At 45.3% G+C, this 24,960-nt stretch overlaps 1 protein-coding gene across 1 annotated transcript in view; it reads left to right on the top strand.

Moving 5' to 3' along the window:
- Positions 1 to 15: 15 nt before the first annotated feature.
- ACSBG2 (acyl-CoA synthetase bubblegum family member 2) overlaps positions 16 to 24,960 on the top strand; it is a 40,292-nt gene continuing 15,347 nt past the window's right edge. Inside the window, exons 1-8 of the mRNA XM_048831182.2 lie at positions 16 to 155; positions 11,827 to 11,944; positions 17,988 to 18,067; positions 18,655 to 18,893; positions 20,669 to 20,757; positions 21,645 to 21,765; positions 22,586 to 22,666; positions 24,211 to 24,360. Coding sequence (XP_048687139.1) covers positions 11,832 to 11,944; positions 17,988 to 18,067; positions 18,655 to 18,893; positions 20,669 to 20,757; positions 21,645 to 21,765; positions 22,586 to 22,666; positions 24,211 to 24,360 — 873 coding nt within the window. The 5' untranslated portion in view covers positions 16 to 155; positions 11,827 to 11,831. The remainder of the gene's footprint in view (positions 156 to 11,826; positions 11,945 to 17,987; positions 18,068 to 18,654; positions 18,894 to 20,668; positions 20,758 to 21,644; positions 21,766 to 22,585; positions 22,667 to 24,210; positions 24,361 to 24,960) is intronic.

Below are 24,960 nucleotides of genomic sequence, written 5' to 3'. Positions count from 1 at the left end.
AAGCGGCGGGGGGTGACGCGCCGCGGACGGGATTCGCCCTCTCGCCCCTCCCCTGCCCGCGAGCGCTCTAAATTTAAGGCAGCTGGTGCCTCCTCCAGGCAGCCAGTCAGTCCTGCAGCGCGGAGAGGAGGCTCGGTTCGGCGCGGCCACCCCAGGTAAAGGGAGGGGGGCTGGTCCCGCAGGGGTGGAGGAAACTGCCCTTACAACCCCTCAGGTACTGGGGGGGGCTGCCTCAGGCCGGTGTGTGTGGGGGCGATGGAGGGGCCGCCCTTACCCCCCCCAAGTACTGGGGAGGGACGCGGCTGCTTCAGGCAGGTGTGGTGGTGGTGGTGGTGGTGGGGGGGGGGGGGGCGATGGAGGGGCTGCCCTTACCCCCCCCCCTCAGGTACTGGGGAGGGACGAGGCTGCTTCAGGCAGGTGTGGTGGTGGGGGGGGGCGATGGAGGGGCTGCCCTTACCCCCCCCTCAGGTACTGGGGAGGGACGGGGCTGCTTCAGGCAGGTGTGGTGGTGGGGGGGGGCGATGGAGGGGCTGCCCTTACCCCCCCTCAGGTACTGGGGAGGGACGGGGCTGCCTCCTCAGGCAGGTGTGGTGGTGGGGGGGGGCGATGGAGGGGCTGCCCTTACCCCCCCTCAGGTACTGGGGAGGGACGGGGCTGCTTCGGGCAGGTATGGTGGGGGGGGCGGCGATGGAGGGGCCGCCCTTCGCTCCCCAGTACCTGAGGGGGGGTATGTGCCTGGCCCCTCAGGTGGGGAGGCGATGGATGAAGGGGCTCCCCCCCGGTACGGCTTGGTGATGGAGGGGCGGCTGCTCCCCCGGAGATGGGCTGTGGGGGGGGGCTCCCCTGCTCCCCTCCTCTCCCTCTGCGTGGGCAGGAGCTGGCGGGGCAGCGGCCGCCTGAGTGAGGCGGCTGGCGGGGGCTCTGGTGACCCGCCCCGCCCGGGTGGAGCCGCTCGCTCCCTGGCCCGAGTGCCCGCAACGTGCCGCGGGCGGGACGCCGCGTTGCTGGAAGCTCCGCTGCGGCGGGCCCTCGGGCTGGTAGCAAAGGCTCGGCGAGGGGCTGGGCAAGGCAGGTGCCTCACCGCCCCCCCACTTCCCCACAGCGGAGTGAGGGCGTGGGTGGACGGCAGCTTCCTCAATGAGCTCATGGCTGGAGGGCGCTTTATGGACGGAAAAGCGCAGCACCCGTGCCACGTATTGGGTTTCCCCTCTGAGGGCGCGGGGCGGGCGGCCCTGGGGGGGGGGGGGGGGAAGAGACACGTCATCTGGGGCACTTGAGGTTTTGTGTCTAAGGGGAGAACTGGAATTTCCATTTTCTCTTTTGGTCTCCTCTTTCTCCCCCCCCCCCCCCCCCCCCATGGCGCAAAGAGTGAGCGTTTGGCCGCTTATTAGCGCGTTTCTGATGTGTGCTTGCTCAGAGTCCCCCCCCGAAGGTAAAAGTCCTCCTAGCTACAAGAACGTTAGTTTGTTCCCTTACATTTGAAATCTGCCAGGATGTTTGTAGTTGTCACCTAGTTTCTAGACCTTTGTTTTGTTGACACTTCCTTAAGCAAATATTAATACAACGCTATGCCTGCGTGAGGGCTGGTCACTTGTGTCTCGCGTCTCTCTAAAAATGTGACAAAGTTGTTTAAAAAGACTTCATGTTTCTGATTTTTCTGAACTAAAATCTTAATGTATTCCATATTCTTAATTGGTACTGGAGCTGACCTCATCAAATGTGAGATCTGATCAGATTTTGAAAAGTCAGTCTTCCAATGCTGAGGAACTTCCTGCTGCAAAAATGATGTAGATTGTGCTTTGTATATATTATACCCTTTCTTCTGTGGCTGTCTTGTAAAAACTGCCAGTATACTTCAGAAACTGGTGCATATTTTAACTGCCTATTTCCAGTTCTGGACAAAAAATGTTTGGTGCTATGGTAGACCCTAGAGGAGAGATCTCATCTGCCTCTATTGAAACAAGATCAATATAGCTGTGTATCAAAGAATCAGCAGTAGACTTCCTGCCACATACATAACTTCCTGTGGAAAAGCTGATGGCTATAAACTGTAAACAGTGCTCTATACTTTCATCAGTATTAAACTGTTTTCAGTGTGTTTCCATCTGTGTGAGTAACTCATAGTACCTCTGCTGTCTGCCTCGACAGGAAGAAGTGCATTTGTGACCTCTACAACAGGTTAATGTTCTCTGATAACCTCTAAGCTTACTCATGCAGTGTCTTGAGACTATCATGTGTCAAAATGATGACTTGTAACATGTCTATTGGCTGAAATAATCAGGTTACACTTGCATGATGCTGTAGAGGGAGCCTGCAGTGTTAGGAAAACGGTGCTGAAATGACTAACGTTGGTATAAGACATCAGAACATTCTGCAGCCACAAAAAACTAATCGTTCATACCAGGATTTTTAAATGTCCTCTGTGTCCATTCAGTAACAAACTCCACATTTTCCTAAACTATATTATGTCAGTTAAATCCAGATGTCAAGTAGGATCGCTATATAGAATGATCACAGTAGTATCTAGTTCAGGGTTTCTGAATTTTTCATGAGGTGGTTCACATCATAATTGTGCCATATGGAACACCACCCCTTCTGTTTTCGGCAGTAGCATGGACCACCATATCTGCCAGTAATATCAAAACACCCCTGTGGCAAATACAGAAACTGCTCTTCTAACCTTGTTCTGTGGAAGCAAGGTGGCTTAGCAGATGGCTACAAGGGAAGTTGGAAACCTGTGACTATGCAGTCTCAACAGATCACCAGTGTTCCATGGACTACAACTGTTCTAGATTTGAGATCAGATTTATACACTAAAGCTAAAAACACAGTTAAATGAGAGAGGAATCTTAACCAGCTCCTACTAATTTATAACTAGTGTAGCCTTAACTAGTGAACAAAAATTACTACACTTGCTGTGATGGCTCACCAAATTTAACTGGTGGAGAGTTCAGGCTGCATATCTAGCCAGTTCCACTTGTGTTCTGGATACCTGCAGTGAATTCTGTCCTTTTCAACCTACAGTTCTGTACTGAAAAATGAATACATTTCTCTGCCTACCCTCACAAAAATTCTCATGTACAATAAAACAGGTTTTAGCATCTGGTCAGAAGTCCATTGAGAATTCTGGCACCCAGAAAGGGCTGGATAAATTTCCAGTTCCCATTCTGGGCAGGAATAAAGAAGATTAAATGTTTAGAGGGGGGAGGAGAGGTTTACATCTATTACTCTTCCCTAAGCAGCAGCTAGCTGCCTACCTATATTTCCCTGTCTCCTGTATTTCTCCATCTCCCTCCTGGTGAAATATAGCTACAATGAAGTAAATTTCTGATTAGTAGAAACTAGCTTAAAATTACCTTAAAGATTCAGTAGGGGTCCTGTTGACTTGAAATTCAGTCAGTTTAAAAACTCAGGTTAAAGGGATAGTCTTGAATACTACACCAACACTCTGGTCCTGTCAACTTTTGTGGTTTCAAAATTGTAGCATCATGCTTGAAAAAGTGGCTTCTCACTGTGTGGTGAGGGTGGGGGGAACCCCAGTCAAACAAAGGGAAACTGACTATATAGTCAAACTTATTTTGAGCTTATGCTCAAATTTTAGTCTTTAAGGTGCCACACAAACTTGTGTTCTTTTTGTGGATACAGACTAACACAGCTGCTACTCTGAAACCAGTCAAACTTACATTACCCCATCTAATGTGCTATCAAATGCACAAACAGAAAATAGCCTACTGGTAGAGGTATGCTGGTGGGGAATTTTAGCAAAGTTTCCCATGTAGATGCAATCTGTTTAACCTGAAGCTTAGCTTTTTTTCAAGCATAATTATGTTTAAATGTCAACTATAATTATGGTAACAAAACTATCTTTGTTTGACACCCCTCTGCTGTAAAACAAAGAACCTTTGAGAGAGATAGTGAGGAAGCTGTAGTAAGTCACACTATTTCCCATATGTAAGCAACTCTCCAGTACATGGCAGGAAATTGCAGGAAAAATCATTTGAAATCCATGCTCCCCTTCCTCCACCCATTAGGGTCATGTTCAAGAAAATAGTCTTACTTAGCTTCCTCTAAGTCAGTGCCTTCTGCACAAGGAGATCAAGATTTAAAACCATAAATATAAAGTACTCCTGCACTAGAAACCATGTAATCTGAACGGTTTCAGAGGAACAGCCGTGTTAGTCTGTATTCGCAAAAAGAAAAGGAGTACTTGTGGCACCTTAGAGACTAACCAATTTATTTGAGCATGAGCTTTCCTGAGCTACAGCTCACTTCATCAGATGTTTACCGTGGAAACTGCAGCAGACTTTATATACACACAGAGAATATGAAACAATACCTCCTCCCACCCCACTGTCCTGCTGGTAATAGCTTATCTAAAGTGATCAACAGGTGGGCCATTTCCAGCACAAATCCAGGTTTTCTCACCCTCCACCCCCCCCACACAAATTCACTCTCCTGCTAGTGCTAGCCCATCCAAAGTGACAACTCTTTACATAATCAAGTCAGGCTATTTCCTGCATAGATCAAGGTTTTCTCACATCCCCCCCCCCCACCCCCATACACACACAAACTCACTCTCCTGCTGGTAATAGCTCATCTAAACTGACCACTCTCCAAGTTTAAATCCAAGTTAAACCAGAACAGCTGGGGGGGGGGGTAGGAAAAAACAAGAGGAAACAGGCTACCTTGCATAATGACTTAGCCACTCCCAGTCTCTATTTAAGCCTAAATTAATAGTATCCAATTTGCAAATTAATTCCAATTCAGCAGTTTCTCACTGGAGTCTGGATTTGAAGTTTTTTTGTTTTAAGATAGCGACCTTCATGTCTGTGATTGCGTGACCAGAGAGATTGAAGTGTTCTCCGACTGGTTTATGAATGTTATAATTCTTGACATCTGACTTGTGTCCATTTATTCTTTTACGTAGAGACTGTCCAGTTTGACCAATGTACATGGCAGAGGGGCATTGCTGGCACATGATGGCATATATCACATTGGTGGATGTGCTGGTGAACGAGCCTCTGATAGTGTGGCTGATGTTATTAGGCCCTGTGATGGTGTCCCCTGAATAGATATGTGGGCACAATTGGCAATGGGCTTTGTTGCAAGGATAAGTTCCTGGGTTAGTGGTTCTGTTGTGTGGTATGTGGTTGTTGGTGAGTATTTGCTTCAGGTTGCGGGGCTGTCTGTAGGCAAGGACTGGCCTGTCTCCCAAGACTTGTGAGAGTGTTGGGTCATCCTTTAGGATAGGTTGTAGATCCTTAATAATGCGTTGGAGGGGTTTTAGTTGGGGGCTGAAGGTGACCGCTAGTGGCGTTCTGTTATTTTCTTTGTTAGGCCTGTCCTGTAGTAGGTAACTTCTGGGAACTCTTCTGGCTCTATCAATCTGTTTCTTTACTTCTGCGGGTGGGTATTGTAGTTGTAAGAAAGCTTGACAGAGATCTTGTAGGTGTTTGTCTCTGTGAGGGGTTGGAGCAAATGCGGTTGTATCGCAGAGCTTGGCTGTAGACGATGGATCGTGTGGTGTAGCTCACGAAAGCTTATGCTCAAATAAATTGGTTAGTCTCTAAGGTGCCACAAGTCCTCCTTTTCTTTTTTCATGTAATCTGAAACCTCTACTCCCTGCCTTTTTTGTAAAGGTACAGCCTGCTCTAAACATTAAGGCCAAATTAATTTTAATAGTACAGTCTCTGAAGTGATGTTACTGAAATATTAACTGTACTAAAGTTCCAATATTAGACTAAGGGACATCAGTTAGTTCACTTTTGGCCAAGAGAAGCTGACTTGCTGAAATTATCCTGTCTGGTGCAGCTTCTATTTTCAGTGTTCAGTTGTTTCAGAAATATTTCCAGAGTACTTTTTAAAGTTAGACTTTCTGCTCCAGCATCCAATGTTTGTTGCTGTGTCAATCCCAGGATATTAGAGAGACTAGGTGGGTGAGGTAGTCTCTCTTAATTGGACCAACTTCTGTTGATGAGACACACAAGCTTACACAGAGCTCTTCTCCAGGTCTGGGACCAGATCTATGCTACCACTTATAACTTATGTAGCTCAGGGTAGGGTGTGAATAAGCCAACCCCCTCAAGCAATGTAAGTTACACCAGCTGTTCTCAAACTTCATTGCACTGTGACACCCCTCCCCCTTCTGACAAATTACTACATGACCCCAGAAGGGGGGACCAAAGCTCAAGGGCTTCTGCCCTGGGCAGGGGGCATATAACCTTAGCCACCCCCTCCCTTCCCTGGGCTGAAGCCCTCAAGCTTTGGCCCCAGGTGGTGGGGCTCTGACTTTAGCTTCAGTCCTGGGTGGTGGGGCTTTGGCCCTAGGCCCCAGCAAGTTTAATACCAGCCTTGGTAACCCCATTAAAATGGGGTGGTGACCCACCGTTTGAGAACCCTTGACTTACATTTCCGTAAGCATCAGTCTGGACCATGCTATATCAGCAGGAGAACTGCTTCTGGCAACATAGCTACTGTCTCTCACAGAGGTGGATTTATTATGCCAGTGGGGGAGCACGCACACGCTCTCTCATCTGCATAGAGTAGGGGTGGCCAGACTTACAGACCCTCTGAGCCACATACAACCATCTTCAGAAGTTCAAAAGCCAGGGCATGCCAGCCAGGGCTCAGGGCATGAGCCCTGTGGGAGACACCTGATGGGACTTCAGCCTCGCTCCTGCTGAAGCCCTGAGCCCCTGCAGGGCAGAAGCCCTGAGACTCCCACTCCATGCTGGGCAGCAGCCCCTACCTCCACCACCTCACTGAAAAGCAGAGGTCCCAAGCTGCTCCCCCAGTCTGGTAGGTGGGGTGGGGGGGGTTGCAAGCTGCACTTTTAACAGTAAAAGAGCCACATGTGGCTCTTGAGCCACAGTTTGGCCACCCTAGCATAGAGCATCTTGACTAGATACACTACAGCAGCGCAGCTACACTGATGCTACTGATGTAGCACTTACAGTATAGGTACCCCCTGAGCGATGCAAGTTTCAGTGCTGTAACATGGCTGTATAGACAGTGCTGGGAGCCCTTCCCCTCACAGAGGTGGCTTTATTACAGCGCTGGCAGAGCTCTCCCCCAGTAGTGGAGCCAAGACTACACAGCCATGTTAAAGCGCTGCCCCAGCAGAACTTACACAGCCATGTTAAGGCATACCCTAGAGCTGGGAAACTTAATCGAAATAAGCTATTACCAGCAGGACAGTGGGGTGGGAGGAGGTATTGTTTCATATTCTCTGTGTGTATATAAAGTCTGCTGCAGTTTCCACGGTAAACATCTGATGAAGTGAGCTGTAGCTCACGAAAGCTCATGCTCAAATAAATTGGTTAGTCTCTAAGGTGCCACAAGTACTCCTTTTCTTTTTGCGAATACAGACTAACACGGCTGTTCCTCTGAAACCAGCTAAATATAAGGTGGAACAGATTGTTTAGCATAAGTATTTAACACATTTCAAGGGACCATTCAAGGTGGAATGACCTGTTAACATGCTTCCAGTGGGGGGGGGGTGTAGACTATTGAACCTTAAATCCAGCCTTGACAACTCACCCATGGCTAGAAAGGGTTAAACATCCAGTAAAATGAATAACCCAGAGAAGACATGTGGGGAGATAATGTTTGCGTATTTACCTATATATGAGTAGGGTGGACCATGTAATCAACAGTCTTTGCTACTACAAAGCTCACCATCTCTGCTGTGAATCTGAAACTCAATGAATTGAACTCCTGTCTGTGTATGTATAGTGATCTTTTAACCACATTCTTTTTTGTTTAATTTTTAGTTTAAATAAGAATTGGTTGTCATGTATATTTGGGTAAGCTCTGAAACCTTCATTAACTTGGGAGGTAAACTGTCCAATCCTTCGGGACCGATAGAACCTGTTCTTTTACATGATGGAATATTTGACATGCATACCTGGATGGGGGCCTGATGCTGGATCACTTTAAGGTTACTCTTTAGACTTGAGTAACCAGTAAGGTAATAAATAAGCTGTGCTGGATTGGTGAATTTAAGTATTGGAATATCCACCAGCTTTTTGGGGATTGTCTGCCCCATTCTTTGCAGTTCACCCTAATTGAGTGACCACAGCTGGCTCCCCCACTAGGACACCAGGAACAACTGACCAGGTCATTGTACAAGATTCACTTACATTAACTACAGACATTACAGCAGCACAGCTGTACCACTGTAAGGTCTCCTGTGTAGCTGCTCTTTGCCAGAAGAGGAGCCTCTCCTGCTGACATAACATTGCCCACACCAGCACTTTTGCCAGCAAAAATTATCTCTGAGAGGTGGTTTTTCATACCCATGACTGACACAAGTTTTACCAACAAAAGTGGTAGTGCAGACAAAGTCTCTATATTCAGTTACCCAATCCAATGGCTAAACATTAACAAATTTTGTTTACTGTTTAAGCAACTACTTATGCTAAATGAAATGGAGGCTGAGAGTCTGTCTTGAATGGACATATTAAGAATGTATACAAGGGCAGCCAAGCGATTTACTAACAGTTGTGCGACAATTAGCAACTATGGTAATCTTTTAAAACGAGTGTTCACTAAGCTAGGTAAGTTAATACCTAAATATTTGTAACTAGTGTGTGAACAAGTGACTAGATGTTCTAAATGGTACCATGTAAGGAAATGTGTAACGCAGCAGCAGCTCCTTGCCTTTGCGGAAGATGGTGCAGTAGGACTGAGCCATCCATCTCCTGGGTGCTCCTGGCAGACCTTGGTGGGGTCGATCAGGGTGCCTGGACAGACATGGCTATCCTCCTCTTAGAGCACTGAATGGGAGCCAGACACTCCAGGTCATTCTCCAAGTTTTGTCTCATGGAGATTCAGTCCTGCCTGGAATATAATGCGAGTTGGAGGCTCTCCCAGCTGGCAGCACTGTGCAGTCAAGCCTACCCCTTGCTCCCGTGGCTCATGAAGCCTGGACAGTAGTAAGGAGCAGTTCAACTATAGGCTGAGCAAGTGCAGAATGTGCCTTTAGATGTTTAAAAGCTCACTGATGCTGTTTGCTGACTAGGTCAGACCTCAGCACAACCAACATTCCCATTGTTGCTGTTTGCTCTATAATATCTGAGTAAGGGGGAAGACATTTTATGGCAGGGTGAGAGGTTGAGGCCAATTGCCTGGTGTCCGATTTTGAGCAACCAGACACCAGGGCATTTAGAAGAGCACAGCAAGGCACGCTGCGCATCAGAGAGGCTTTGAAAACCAGTTTCATGACTGGCCAGGCTTCAGTGTGACAGTTGTTTCTCCTTGATGCAAACCTGCCCTTTGTTTTTAATACACTGTAAGCCAACCACCCTCCCCCCTTTGAAATAAAGTAACTATTGTTTTGAAACCATTCTTTCCTTATTAAGCAAAACAAAAAAAACCTGACAGGGTAGCCTGAGTGGGGTAGGGGAGGAGGGAAGGACAAGGCCACATTGCTTATTGTAGGAACACTCAAAATCAAACTGTTTGAATGACAGCCTTCTGTTGCTTGGGTCATCCTCTCCAGTGGAATGACTGGGTGCCCGGAGTCTTCTCCTTCCCCCCCCACTCCCCCCACATTCTTGGGTGTCTGGGTGAGGCAGCATGGAACATGAGGAGGAGGGTAGGCGGTTATACAGTGGATGCAGCAGGGGTCTGTGCTCTTGTTGGCTTTCCTATTAGCTGAGCATCATGTCCTGCCTCCGCTCTTCACACTCACTGAATTCTTTCTGGCCTCTGCCACTGAATATCTCAGGGCACAGCTTAATGCATGATCAGTGCGGGGGGGACTGCATAAGCTCGGAAAACATGTCATGAGTGCTCCCCCCACCCCCGCCTTCCCACCTGCGATCTCCTCAGGGATGGAGATGATAGGGGGAGCCTAGAAACAGTCTACACTCTACAATTCTGGGGGGACTGCATGGTCACCTGTACTGCTGAGTTTGCCATGCTGACCAAACAGGAAATGAAATTCAAAAGTTCCTAGGACTCTTCCTGTGTACCTGGCTAGTGCATCAGAGTTCAAAGTGCTGTCCCAAGCAGTCACAATGGAGCACTCTGGGGTAGCTCCTGGAGGCCAAAACCATCGATTTGCATCTGTACTATCCCAAATTTGACCCAGCAAGGTCAATTTTTAGCACTACTCCCTTCATCAGGGAGGAGTACAGAAGTATAAGAGCCCTTTAGGCTGACGGAACAGGCTTGGCTGTGTGGACGCAGTCCTTTTAAATTGGACCTAACATGGCAGTGTAGACCAGGCCTTAGTCTTGCTGGATGTTCTGATTTGATTTGGGGTCAGTTTGAGCCAGTCTTTAATGACTTAGCTCTTCCACTCAGACCACTAGGTGACACTCCTACTTCATGCTTCCTGCACTGTCTTAGCAGGAGACTTAACTTTTTTACAATGCAAAGTGCAGAGGGGAAACAGAGGCACAAAGGCTTCATAATAAATATTTCAGAGAATTCCCATATTGTCTCCCCTTATCTCCTACACTGGTGGCTTGACTGCCCTCCTATCACTGAACATCTGTAAGAATTTCCTACTGGGATAAGAGTCTAGCATACTATAGATTGGCCATGGTGAAGCAGCCACGCAATATATTTTGAAGAGTTGTTCTGATGCAGCAAAATGATTCAGAGCTGCTATTACTCTCTTCTCTCACCCCACAGTTCAGCAGACTCTCTGCTTCATGACTAGCTAGAGGAAAGCAACCAGCCCTTAACCTAAACCCATTTATTGGATTTTTAGGTTATAGTGCCTTTTATTGACCACTTTAAAGTTATTGCAATGTCTGTCCTGTTAAAAGAAATAAAAAATAGTATGGTGAACTATGCCTCTTAAAGGAGTTAACAAGAATGTGTTTTCCTCCCTGTTTATAGGGTGATTCTCTTCCGGGAAAATAAAGCCCAGCCCAACCCAACTATCCTGAGTTTGAGGACTATATACTGACATTTCTTCTAGCATTAGGTTAATTTTAGATGAACAAACTCAACCTTTAAGACACAATAGTGATACATTCACTTAATGCTGACTATGAAACCCACTCAGGAAGAAGGCAGCTACTGAACTGTCATTCATATAAAAATGAACTGTGCCTACTTTGTGTTCAAATATAATAGATACTTGACTGTCTGTAGCATAGTAACCCTGTTCCTGTGACCACATCACAGTTGTTGTGGACATGTTCCAGGCAGGAAAAAGGAAACTATCCAGCATCCTCTAAGAAAGTAATTGCATGTGCTGGTGTTGCAGGGGAAGGAGGAACAAACACATGATCAGTCTTTCTATATAAGGAGAAAAGTGGGGTGATGGGCTACTTCCAATTGCAATGCAGAGAACACATGACCTAAGATGTTACAGCTCTTCCTGGTAGGTGCTAGTTTTAAAAAAAAAAAAGGATGTTACACATCTGTGCTCATGCTGATAGACTGCAGAGGAAGAGGATTGAACAAAGGCACAGAAAATGCACTGAGATTCTAAACCATAATTCTGTGGTGGTGGTTGGGTTTTTGGGGGTTAAGATCTAAATTCATTATTTCTGGCTAAATAGCATAGGATATAAATGAGAACCTTTTTATGAGATGTTCAAAATTGTAAGCAGGTCAACTATAGACCATACTTTTAAAAATGAATTGAAAATCTGACTAACAAATCTCATTATATATATATTCTATATCTAGCACCATCCTAGTACTGGACCAGATAAAGAATCTTATTTTATTCTTTGCAAATACAAATATTGCTGCTTTCAGTGACAGTTGTTTGAATGGGCTTGTTCAGATAACAATGTTGATAAGTGGTTTCCTTAAAGCAGTTTTAAACTATCACTTTGTCATTTTAAACTTTTGCAGGGACAATGCTGTCTGAATCAGAAATGGATACTGTATTGGCAGATTCAGCCCCTAACTCAGAAGTTCCAGTACCATGTGGGGTGTCTCTTAGTGATGTCTTGGTGAACTCTCCATCCAGGTTTGTCCAGTTTCTTTAAGAATTTAGATTAATTTCCATTTGATTAACTAGAATAGTTTCTATGATCTACATTCACATGGGCTTGTACTATTAAAATCTAATGCTGTGAGGAAGGAAAAGAGCAGAATAGAACTCGCTTTTAGTGCGGTGACTAGCTTCTGAAATACACTGCGTTTAGCTTGTATTCAAAAAGCATTCTGTACAGGCAGACTGAACTTCTTATAAAAGTATGCATTTAATGTTAACTCTGGCAGAATTTAAACTTGTCCGTAGAAAGGCATGGGCCGATATTTAGCACTTCTATATTATGGAATGTTGCTATACTGCAAACAGAATATTGGGTGTCTGCAGGGAAATCTCCAAATGTAGGAAAGTACATCTTGTTTGTGCCACATATGAGGGAAGTAAGGGGGATTTTGGTCAAAGTAGACCATGTAGAGCTATGTATCTCTTACAGCCCATGGGCAAAACTAAAAGATTGGCTGCCCAGAGATGGGAGATCACTGTGCAGCTCCCCCCGCCCCCTCCCCCGAGAAAACACACTCAGTGGTGTGGCTGCACCCAACCCTGACACTGCACAAGGACCAGGCCTGCCCCAGAAACACCCCAGGGACCTTCCCCTCCATGCCAGGTGTGGGCAGGCAGGCTCAGCAAGGCAGGATCCAAGAGTGGAGGGACTTAGTGTAGGGGGGAATCCAGGTGTGGGTTGAGAGGGTTGTGTGGGGCAAAATGAGGAATCTGGGTGCATGGGCTTGTTGGGGTGGGGGTCTGGGTGCAATGGTGATGGAGCCCCTGCAGGAAGTCCCAAGTGAAGATGGTTGGGGCTCAGTAGGGTGGGGGTGCAGGTAGCTCAACAGGGTGGTCCAGATGCAGGGGGAATGGGGCTTACTAGAGGGCTCTATGGGGGGAGGGGGTGTGAGATTCAGCAGGAGGTTCTAGTTATGAGACTGTCTGGATGCATGGGGGTTGGGCAGATGGTGGAGCATTTCCCTGTACAGGGATCCCTCCCCTTGCAGCTGAGGAATGATGGGTGTAGGAAGCAGGGGAAGTTTGCAGAGCTTCCTGCAGCTGGATGAGAAATCTTTGGGTAGGTCTGACCCAGCTGCCATGTGGGGGAAGAGGAAGTCCTGTCCTCCCCAGCCCAGCCAGGATTAGCAGCTGAGCCAGATGCAAGGTAGAAACCATTAGCCAGGTCTTCCCCTGCCCCACAGTGATTTACATCTCTGCTGGCTGCCCTGGGTACCCAAACCATACTGCTGGGGAAGGTCATGTGATCACTCTTGTGGCTTTCCTTTGCTTCCCTGTCAGTCATTTTTCTGCAGTGTTTGGGGAGGAGAGAACTCCATAGGTTCACCTGACCAGCTATAGTCTATTGCTCCATGGCCCATAAAACCCTCCCTAATTTAGATGGCCTGGAACAAAGATTTGTGTATAGCCTTGAACCCTAGCCAATAGGGAATGTCTTGCAAAAAGATATCTTCAGTTAAGGCTTAAGGTGATTTAAGCAATAATATTTCATTCACACTTGCTCCTGCATAACTATAGCATAAGAGCCTTGTCAAACCAACTGCTGCTGGAGAAATTGGGATCCTCTTTTTTAAAAAGGAGCCTAAGAATTAGGCTCCCCAGTCCAATGAAATTAGTGGGATTTAGGTGCCAAACTCTCCAGAGGCGCTCGGCCTAAGATCTTGTCTCTTTATTTGAAACACATGAAGAAAACAACTTTTGACCTGGTGTGGGAAAATAGCCTGAATCTCCAGGTAAATCAAAAGGAAAGCTTGTGTTGTGGTGGTAGCATTGTTTGTGGAAGTGTTTGTACTCCAGTGCCACAACCTGCTAGAAAAACCACCCACATCTTGCTAGTGAATACCAAACCATGTTAAAAAGCTGGTACCTCTTAGCCCTGCGATAGTTTCCCAAACTTCCTTCCAATAATAAGCAACCTCATTGTACTGCTAATAGAGTAAATTTTACCATTTGCAAATACTGCAACACTGCTCCTCTATTTTCTTAATGATGTGGCTTTACTCTTTGATCCATAAGATTCAGTAAGAATGACCAGTCTGACTTTTCAGTGGTTCTGCATCCATTTCAGTATTTATCCTCTGCTAGCTTACAGCTACCAAATGCCCTAGTGAATAGTGAAGTTTCTGCAACCTCTCATTGGTCTTCAGTTTTATGTACTGATCTGCCTGATTAAAGCAGTCCTTAGTCTATCTCCCCCCTCCCCTTGCTTTTACCTCCTAAACTACTCTCACAAATGCACAAACACTTCAGCAAAATGAACACTTAATAGTGACAGTTATTCATGCCAATCTGTCAACAGAAGTGCAAATTGATAAGCATACTTTATGCTGGCCCCGCAGTTAAGACTCCATAGCTTGCTGAGCAAGGTTAAGAGACAGACTTGATTACTTTCTCCTGTTCTGGTTCTGGATTGCAGACCTAGTGGGAGAAGCAAGCTTTGTTTTATTGTGCAGTGTCAAAATAGCTACCTCAGACTTAATTGCAGTGGTTTGAGTCCTTCTATTTTGGCAGATCATGAGAGAACCGCCTCCAAATACAGCAGTTGTGCACCCACCCCTGGAACTCTAGGGATGGGAACAAGAACTGAACTTTACTGATTCAAAACCAGTGACAATGTACTAACTGTAAAATGTCAACACTTCTCCCCCCACATCTGCTTGACTGCCAGTTAAGTCACCTCATGTGTAATGAACAAGTCTGCTCATTTTTACAATGAGATAAACATAGCACCTCAAATGCCAGTATGTGTTTCTCCAGAAAACTACATTTTAAACAGAACAGTTCAATTCCCCTTCAAAAGGGGGAGAACTAGAAGTTTGGGGTGAAGGACACAAATTCTGACTGAATCAGAAACAGAAACATGCCTTGGACCAACATTCTCTCATACCAAAGCCAACAGCTGAAACTACAGATCTGTCTACAGCCAATCATGTGCCAGGACTCTTGTATGTCACAATGATCTAGCTAAGGTTTTCTATTTCTATAGCAACAGTTCGTGTCCGAGTGACCCTGCCTGCATGTAGGGTCAAAGTGGATACCTAGTGCTAGGGACAGCCTAGAATTCAGAAGTCAGTGATGTCATAAGAACCTAGTGAGTTCCAGAGTATTTTCTGAACAAATGCCAATCTTCTAGAAGTGGACACTGAGGGATACAGTCAGACTTAAACTGTGGATCAGTACTTAACAGAACAAAAGGTGGGACTCTTCCCCCTACCTGACTCTTCATGAAGAGTGAAGGTTCAGCACTGACACAAAGTGCTCACCTGCCTATCGACCTGCAGTGATGTCAAAGTGACAGACTTTAGAGAAACACAGGCAAGATAGATGGGAATATTCAATCCTTCTAGGGTGGAAAATAAGCTTTATATATTTTTTTGGCAGTCATGGCTGACTAATAGGAGTTAAGGTGACTGTATGAATGGCGTTGTACAGTGCAGGGGAGCAAGCACCAGCCATATGAATACTAGGAGAGCAGGACAGTTACACTGGTAGCTCAAGAGATCTCATTCTGGTGAGTGGTTCATGGGTCCCCAAAGGCCAGGCCAGAGTTCAGCTTCCAGTTAGGTTATCTGGAAGGAACAGTATGTGACTGCTGTCAGTCTTCATTATGGCAAATATACCTGGCTAATGAGGGCAGAGAATGAAGGTCTGATAAATAAACCTGTCTTGGAGAGGAAGAAGACAAAGTCTCTTCATTCCTATCAGCAGCCAAGAGAGTAGAGTAGAGTTCACTTCCTCCCCAATTTCTACAAAAGTTAAGGGACAGTGCTTACCAGATGTCTTCTAGCAAGGTTGAACCTGGAGCAGAGCTGCTGCCCAGCACCATGATGGGATGATCCCTTAACCTCTAGGTTGATGACTCAACTAACTCTGGTTAAGGCTGTGTTAGTCACTGGTATTTTTAGTAAGTCATGGACTGGTCACAGCTAGGGGTGCAGGCTCTGGGGTGGGGCCAGGGATGTGGGGTCTGGGGTGCAGGCTGCCCCAGGGCTACAGTGGGGAGAGGACCCCCCAAGCTTTCCCCACAGCAGCACCTGGGCTGGGGGTGCCTCTCCTATGGCCACAGCAGGCCTGGGAGGAGAGGAATCTCTCCCTGCTGCAGCCCTGAGCACCTGTGTGGAGCTTAATAGGCTGCTGTGCAGCTTAGAGGGAACTTGGCCCATAACCTGTTCATGACTTGTACTATACCCCTGACTAAATATGGGGAGGGCTGGGGGGAGGATGCCCCGGGGGGGGGGCACTGTGGGGGGAGTTGGTGGGGCTGACAGGTTCCCAACCTGGCTTCTCAGAAGCAACATGTCCCTCCCTAAGCTCCTAGCTCTGTGCGCTGCCAGCACCATAGCTCCCATTGGTTGGGAACAGTGCAGGCAGTGCCTCTGGGTGGAGGCAGCACACAGAGCTAGGAGCTGAGGGAGGGATGGACAGACATGTTGCCCCTTCTGGGAAGGGCCCCACCAAAGTAAGCACTGCCCAGAGCCCTCACCCCTCCCACACCAAATATCCTCCCACTGCTGGGGGGCAGGCAGTGGCCTGAGACTACCCCAGCAGTGGCTGGTGCAACTGGTCCATGGGCTGCCCCAGAAGTCACAATCATCAAATTGGTGACCAACTCGCAGCCTAAACTATATAGTTTGAGCTCAAGGTGAGGCCTACTTAACTCTGAGGCAGTGATCAGAGACTAAGTCTAGACCATAAAAATGGTGAAACACTAGTTAGGTGTCAGTAGCAGCTGTTAGTCTGTATTCGTAAACACAAAAGGAGTACTAGTGGCACCTTAGACTGACCAATTTATTTGAGCGTAAGCTTTCGTGAGCTACAGCTCACTTCATTGGATGCATCCGATGAAGTGAGTTGTAGCTCACAAAAGCTTATGCTCAAATAAATTGGTCAGTCTCTAAGGTGCCACTAGTACTCCTTTTGTTTACTAGTTAGGTGGTGGTTTCAATCCCATAACAGGTATCTCAAACATTGTATGACTTGTGAAAAGCTACTTCCATGGCTTTTTGGAGGAGGTGGGGACTAGTGTGTATGGTAATGCCCTAAAAGGGACTGGAGATGCATGGTGGGCTAGGAAGAGACCTCAAGACACTATTGAGGCAAACAGCTTAGTAGGAGTCAAAATTGACTTACGTGGCTCACATGATCCACAGTTCCATAAGATAGAATGCAATAGGATATAACCTTTATGCTTCAAGAGAAAAGCCAATCATTAACTGATAACATTTAGGAAAAACTTCCCTTAATGGACTAACCAGACCAGAGGGGGTTTCTTTCTTCGTCCTTTGAAGCATCTGGTGTTAGCAGAAACCACCACATCAGGCCGACTAGTGATGGCTGAAGCATACTAGTTTGGGCAAAAGTAGTGTTGTGAAAATTTACCTACTTTCAGGCTGCTGAATCCTTCTGAGGGAAGTTGGGGACTCTTGGACTTTCCTGAGAGAGTGCTGGGTGACCACTAATCTGAGTGGTAAGGAGGGAAAGCTGCTGGGGCCAAGTGTCCTGGATTGGCACTCTGTGGTAGCAAGCAGGGAAGACCTGCTCCCTAAAAGGAGCAGAAGAGAGCTCCTCCACTTCTGGCATCTGCTTTTGCAAGTCTACTACTTGGGAAGTTGGTTTGGTTTTGTTCAATTGTACCAGCCTTCCAAGCTGCCAGTGGATGCTAAGCTTGAGTTCAGACACAGCTTGCCTGGAAATGCAAGTAATCAGTTTATGTTGGTCAAAACCAGTTCTGTGTTCAAACTTCTGTTAAACACTTTGGATTTAGATTGTAAACTTTTTGAGGCTGGGACTGTCTTTCTAGGTTAGCCCCACATAGACTATCAGTAAAAGAACAAACTCAAATCCAGAATATTGGGGACCAATAATATAGTAGGAAAATCCCCCTCCTAACATCAAGGGATTAGCAAAATGAAATTATGAAACTGAGAAATATCTGAACTGTGATGGGAATATGCTATGCACTTAGGTCAGTGCACTAAAATAACATCCAATACTTAGTGCTTGCTATTGCTTGCAGAACTGTTGAGGACCATAGTGCTGAGACAACTGAAGAGACTAAGACTGAAGAATCTCAGTTAAATATGTTTAGATCCAAAGGTAAGCAAAAAGGAATCTTACAACTGTCTTTTGTTGTAGACTAATACATTGCTCTAAACTTCAAATTGTTGAATTCCAAAATTGTATCTTATAAAACAAGAAACATGAACTGCAGGATAGTCTCCTGAGAAACCATGCTGAATTTAGCTTGGGTTGCAGTGGTGGTAGCCCTCAGGGAGGGTAAATATCCACTGGCACACAGTGTAGTAACACAAGCCCCTGCTGGGGTTGGGGCAGAGGCACTGAATGAGTTTGGCCTCTTGTGCCAGCTGTTCCTGTGCAAGCATCTTTTGGCAGAATAGCATCCTCCTTGTTAGAGGATATGTGAAAGTATTAGTGGGAGGGAGAGGTTTCAAGTTCCCCATCTTTGTTCTCTTGCACACAGCTTGAATATAGTTCAGGTTTCAGCAAAACTCCAGTCTTAAAATAGAATCTGAACTACCTGCCAACTTGCCCAAAGTACAGAATAAGTGACAATTCACGTTATACCTTGGGTATAATCTCTCGGATCTGACCTCTTATTTCATAGTGGCAGAAGGAAAAATCTAAATGCAAGACATTACACTAACCTATCTATTTAATACTAGCTTCATCCCCTGCCTCAGGCCTATGGACAACACGACGGGATGGAGAAGTTAAACTGAGGCTAGATCAACATGGTATTGGTAGTGAGACACCAAAGACTGTTCATGAAGTATTCCAGGAAGCTGTTAAAAAATATGGTAACTATTTTGCCCTTGCATCAAAGAAGGGTGACAAGTGGATAAAGCAAACTTATAAGCAATACTATGAGGAATGCCGGAAGGCAGCAAAAAGCTTTATAAAGGTATGTCTTGTAGAACTTTTATTCACCCATCCACTATTACTGATTGCAGTAATGTCCATATTAAGTCACTGAAACTTAGGCAATGTTTAAGTATGCCCTAATCTTACAGGAAGAGGGTGGGGCACAGTGGATAGTCTGGCTCACTATCATGGAGTCTTGAGATACACTTGCTAACTGAATTGTTCTGTCTGAAACCTCTCATGTGCTTGTGCCAGAGGATGACTCTTCAGGAGGCTTATGAGTTGGTTTTTCATCTTGGATATACTTAACATTCCTCAAAGGAATTTAAACTTAAACTCCAAACTTGGCTTATTCTGTTTTTAACTCTAAAAATGTGGGTTAATTCTAGACACATTATATAAATGTTCCTCCCTGCCCACATTCAAAAATTCAAGACCACCTTACAAAACTGTCAAACTTACCAGCCAAGCCTCAATCTGTTTGCATGTTCTCTGCTGCAATAAGTAATGAGAACCAAGGATGTGATTACTCTCTCCAGAGCAAGTGTTTCAAGTCTGGTTCCAAGAGGTCAGGCTCCTCTTAGACTTCTCAGCAACTGGCAGGAGCTGCTGCTTGACACCACTGTTACTATATGCAAGTGTCTGCTACTGTCCATGAAATGTTTAATCAAAATATTTCAATATTAAGGAAATGGCCAAACTGGGAAAAATGACCTTTGTATAAGAGTGAAAAGTTGCTCCAAAACTTTCTGCTTGGCTTTTCATTAGCATAAGTCTTGTCTGCCACCCTCTTGCAGAAACTCTATGGCGGAATATATTAGACCTCTTCTCCAGGTTTCACTCATGAGAGGATTTGTCAAACTAAAAATAGCATGTGCTTTCTGTTAACCTATTGCTCTAATTTAAAGCTCTGAAATCCAAGATTCCTGCCCTTTCAATTGCACAGTAAGAGTTCCTGCTGCAAAACCAGGAGGATTTTAGGTGAAATCCTGGTACAGTTGAAGTCCATAGCATACCAGCCCTGGGCTTCAATGGAGTCAGGATGGATGCCTTAGATATTAGATACATCACATTTTAAATTGAAATGTGACTAACCCTTTAACTATGTAAGGTACTAAATGCAAGGGTCTCAACGCTTTCTGCCACTTTAGCTTTTTCCAAGCCCACAGAGGGAGCAGATATCTGTCTGGATTAAACTCAGGAATTTGGATTCCTGATCTGGTCTTCCACTATAGAGTATTAATTCATGCTAATGAAGTGGTCTTATTGTATTTGCTGGGAGTCTGCATTTGCACTTTGTCAGCATTGAACAAAACAGAGCAATATATTGAGATTAAATTTAAACTTGTGTTTTGGTTCTGTGCTAATTCTTGAGGGAATTTCTTTAATGTGAATCCTCTTGTACACTGGCTGAGCTTTTTCTTGATGATTAAGCTCAAAGTATATGCCTGCTTCTAGCAGCCATATAGAAAAGATGTTCAAACTAAGGCTATGTCTATACTATTAATGTTGGCAAAACTATATTCAGGAGTGTGGAAGAAAAACATCTGAGCAACAAATTTCACCAGCAAGAGCGGTGGTGTACACAGGGCTATGTCAATGGGAAAGCTTCTCCCACCAACATAGCTACTGCTGCTTGTTGAGGTGGTTTTATTACATCAACAGGAGAGCTCTCTCAGCATGGAGCAGCTACACAAGCAATCTTACAGTGGCACACGTGCCACTGTAAGTTCACTAGTGTATACATGGCTTAACTCATCTTAAGGCATTTATTTTTCCCAAGAGAAATAAGTTCTATCCGATCTTTATTTACAGTTGGGATTGGAGCGTTTCCATGGAGTGGGCATTCTGGGATTTAATTCTGCAGAGTGGTTTATTGCTGACATTGGAGCTATTCTAGCTGGGTAAGAAACCAATTTAGTCTTTTTAAAGTGCCAGGGCAAGCTATCCTATTTTCAGATGCCAATAGGTGTTAAAAACATGATTGAACAATTGATGTCAAAGGCTCTACTCTTTATTTGTGGTTAGCAATTTGTTTAGACTCTAGATATACCTCTTTATCATTAGACCTCTAACAAATGAACAAGGTGGGCTAGAAGGATACATATATAGCTTGGTTAGAGCAGGGGTCTCAACCTTTCTTTCAGAGCCCCCCCTTCCACATGCTATAAAAACTCCACTACCCACCTGTGCCACAACTGGTTTTCTGCATATAAAAACCAGGACTGGTAATAGGGGGTAGCAAGCAGGGCAATTGCCTGGGCTCCCACACCACAGGGAGCCACATGAAGCTAAGTTGCTCAGGCTTTGGCTTCTGCCATGGGTGGTGGGGCTCAGGGCCTCAGGCTTCAGCCCCATGCAGTTGGTCTTCAGCTTTCTGCCCTGGGCCCCAACTAGTCTAATCCTTGGTGGACTCCCTGAAACCTGCTCATGGACCCCAGTTGAGAATCACTGGATTAGAGGATGTCGTGCTTCCAGAATGCTGAGCTGAAGCAATAATATGCTGGTCTGAAAATGTTTCATTGCACTTCATGTTGCAGGGGAGGGGAGAGACTACTAGTCCTGTAACTGAGCAGAGGTTCTGCAAAGAATCTAGTATATTGTGGCTCCTGAAAAACAAATCCTAGATCTTTATGAATGGAACTTCAATTTCTAGAATTTAGCACAAAGGAGGTATCCTCTTTAAACTTTTTTGTAATGGAGCACTTTTCCAGGTGGGAGGGCTCTGTTAAAGAGGCCAACTTCTAAGACTGAAATCCTTAATTACCCTCTAACTCTGATTTATTTATAGTGGTTTTGCTGTTGGCATCTACACCACAAACTCTCCTGAAGCCTGCCAGTATGTAGCAGAGAACTGTGGTGCTAATATCCTGGTTGTGGAGAATCATAAACAGCTGCAGAAAATCCTAGAAGTAAATATCTTTTTATAGAGTTTAGGGGTGGCTGTGGCATATGGAAAGCATTTGGCTGGGTTAGATAGTCAAGCAAGTATTTAAATTCCATCCCTAGCTCTAACTTAGGGTGTGTTCCTTCTCCTTTTTATTCATTCTGTCAAACCAAGAAATGCCTGTTCTTTCTGGGCTGGGGATGGAAGGGGACTTGACCGTACAGCAGAACTCCCACTTCCCCCTGCAACTTCAGACTGCACCTGGTGTGTGCTATAGCACTCTAAAGGGATATGGTGGAGTACAAACACTCACTAATGCTGGCAAGCCTACCTGTGAGCAGGCAGGGAAGCCAAACTGGGACTAGAGTGGCAAGGTGATTGCAATGTTAAATATAAAGACTGGAATCATTAACTGAATTTGAACAGTCCAACCTGTGCTCTCACCTATCAGAGGTGGATGGGAGGGGGCTGGTAGCCAAAGCAACTTTGAAAGGGAAGTTAAAACTATAAACCCTTCTAGTCAAGGCTCTGAAGTTTTACAGGAACACCTTGATTTTCAGAAAGCATCATGGGATTTTTAGTGATGCTTAATTTTTGCTTGTGGTATTGTGACTGTTTCAGTCTGGATAATTACTTTCTAACTACCTGAAGTTAGAATCCAACAGGCTTCAAACTATATCATTAAATAGTATTAATATTCTTCACTCCAAAGGTGGCTGCAATTTCAGTTGTGGGTGAAGCTATTGTCTTCAGACTACAACAAAGTTCTGTTGCATACATCAAGCTGAAAGGAAGGCACAAGAAACACTAATTTACTCTGATCCCTGGCTTCCACTTTACTGCAGGTTCAGCACAAGCTCCCTCTTCTGAAAGCAATCATCCAGTACAATGGAGAGCTTAAGGAGAAGAGACCAAATCTCTACACTGTAAGTAATGACACTTAAGTAACATTTGAGATGTTGCTTGCATATAACACATACCTCTGTAAATAACTAGCTACACTTTGATGGTGCTGCAAGTACACCTCAACATGCAGCTGTAGTGAGTAATACTGGCAAACTGTCCCATTGCCATCTCTCATGGCTCACCTATGGAGGGGCCCCTACTAGATGATTCTTGTTCATTAGGGAACAGTTTGGGGTGGGGAAAGTTCTCTTATGTTCTTTCATAAATTGCTTACCCTTGTATGCAGTGGATGGAGGGGGAAATACTACAAGATAATTCTCCACTCACACAAGTGGTAACTCCACAGCTGTGTGGAGTGGATGTAATGACTACACAAAGTAAAAGCCATGTAGAAGTAGGCCCTTTATTTCTCAAACTCTCTGGAGGATAACCCTTTCCAATAAAGCACAACCAATGACTTTCCTGCTAGTGTTCCCTGTCCTATTTTTAAATAAGCCCTTAGACAGGACATCAGCAAGACTCAATGAAATCACTAACAGCCCAGGAAACTCCCTCAAAACTACTCCCCCAAACATGTCTTCCTTCATGTGTCAGTAGAACAAAATCACTGCACTGGGGCCAAACACACCTGTGTTCCTCCCCACACACCCCATATCCACAGCTTTATACACTATTGTAATTGAAGTAAATTCTTGATTGGAAAGACTTCCATGGACTAATGGAAGATATAATTAGATGTGTAAACTGTGACAAAGTTCTGTCCTTGCCTCCATGGGTCCCATGTTTCCTGGCACATTTCACTAGCCTCAGAGGCTCACTGTGACCCTCCACATAACCCTTCTCTCTAGAGACAAGGATCATAGTCAGCCATTTTTATCATAAGCAGGTGAGGGAGGTGAGAAGTTATCCATCCTTGCACAGTCTCTCCATGATTAATCAGGGGGCAACCCAGGCCCACCCTCTACTCCAGGCTCCAGTCCAGGGACCCTAATAGTATCAGCTATGGTAGCTGACCTTTTAGAAACATGACTTAAAATTCCCTGGGCTACTTCCCCCACAACAGCCCTCACTTCCTCAAGCTTCGCTTCACCCTTACCTCAGGGCCTCCTTCCTTGTGCCTGATATGGTGTGTACTGCTCAGTCACTCTAACAGCACAACTTCCTCCCACAGCTCCTGACATGCACACCCACCTGACTGATTGGGAGGCTTTTAACTAGTTTCAGCCAGCCCCTGATTGGCTTCAGATGTCCCAATCAACCTAGTATTCTCCCTGCCTTCTGGAAAGTTCTTAATTGGCCCCAGGTGTTGTAATTGACCTGGAGCAGCTGCCATTTTACTTATTCTGGTGCCAGGGATTTGTTTAGCCTGGAGTTAATATCTCCCACTACTTTTCTATAGCCATCTGACCTTACCCTGTCACAAAACCTATGAAATCTCACTGGAAAAACAATAGTGGTCTTCACCAATTTAAATTCCTCCACCTACCCACCCCTTCCAGACAGCTTAGTTGCATATGTGAAAGATGGTGTAAAGCCTGACCAAGCTCTTTACTTTTGAATGCAGTGGAGTGAATTTATGGGCCTTGGCAGTGGTGTTCCAGATTCCCAGCTCGATAAGATCATCGATTCCCAGAAGCCTAACCAATGCTGTATGCTGATATATACCTCAGGAACAACTGGACAGCCAAAGGGAGTTATGCTCAGTCATGATAATGTAAGTATTCTTGCCTAACTGCTATTGGTGTTCAGACTTCACTGGGATGCACTATTTTTTTTTAAATAGTGTTGAGGTTGGAAGAATGGCTCTAGCCAAAATATTTAACATTGGGACATAATGGAAACAAACACAAATTAACTTTGGAACAGTTTCTCTTTTCAAGACCACTTTGTTTAAGCAAGATTTGGCAAAATTCATTTACTTCTGGTCAGAGTGAGGCAAATCATGCCTACATTGTTATGCCCCACATGTGTATGTCCAACACACCCATGGCTTGGTCAGAATAGATCTCTAGGAAAAGATATTAGGCATATTTTGTCCTAAAAATGCAGACAACCATTTTGTACATGTTGAAATTAGTCTGTCACTACAAGGGCGGTTCTCTCTCTCTCTTTCTCCTATAACCCAGATCAGGACACTGAAACTGTTACTGGGTTTCTTGTAGACTTGGGCCCTACTGTTCATTACTGCTACTAATAGCTAGCTCTTAGGTCTTTTAAGTCTCAAAGAAATGTACAAAGATCAGTATCTTCATTTTACAAAGCTTAACCTTGGCCAGCATTCATGTGGGCTATTAATGACATACCCTCGCCTTCC

This window comes from Caretta caretta, chromosome 25, assembly GCF_965140235.1.
Source record: "Caretta caretta isolate rCarCar2 chromosome 25, rCarCar1.hap1, whole genome shotgun sequence".
In the NCBI taxonomy this organism is placed as follows: Eukaryota; Metazoa; Chordata; order Testudines; family Cheloniidae; genus Caretta; species Caretta caretta.
Note: the sequence above shows the minus strand (reverse complement) of the source record. Positions and strands in the feature narration are given on the sequence as shown.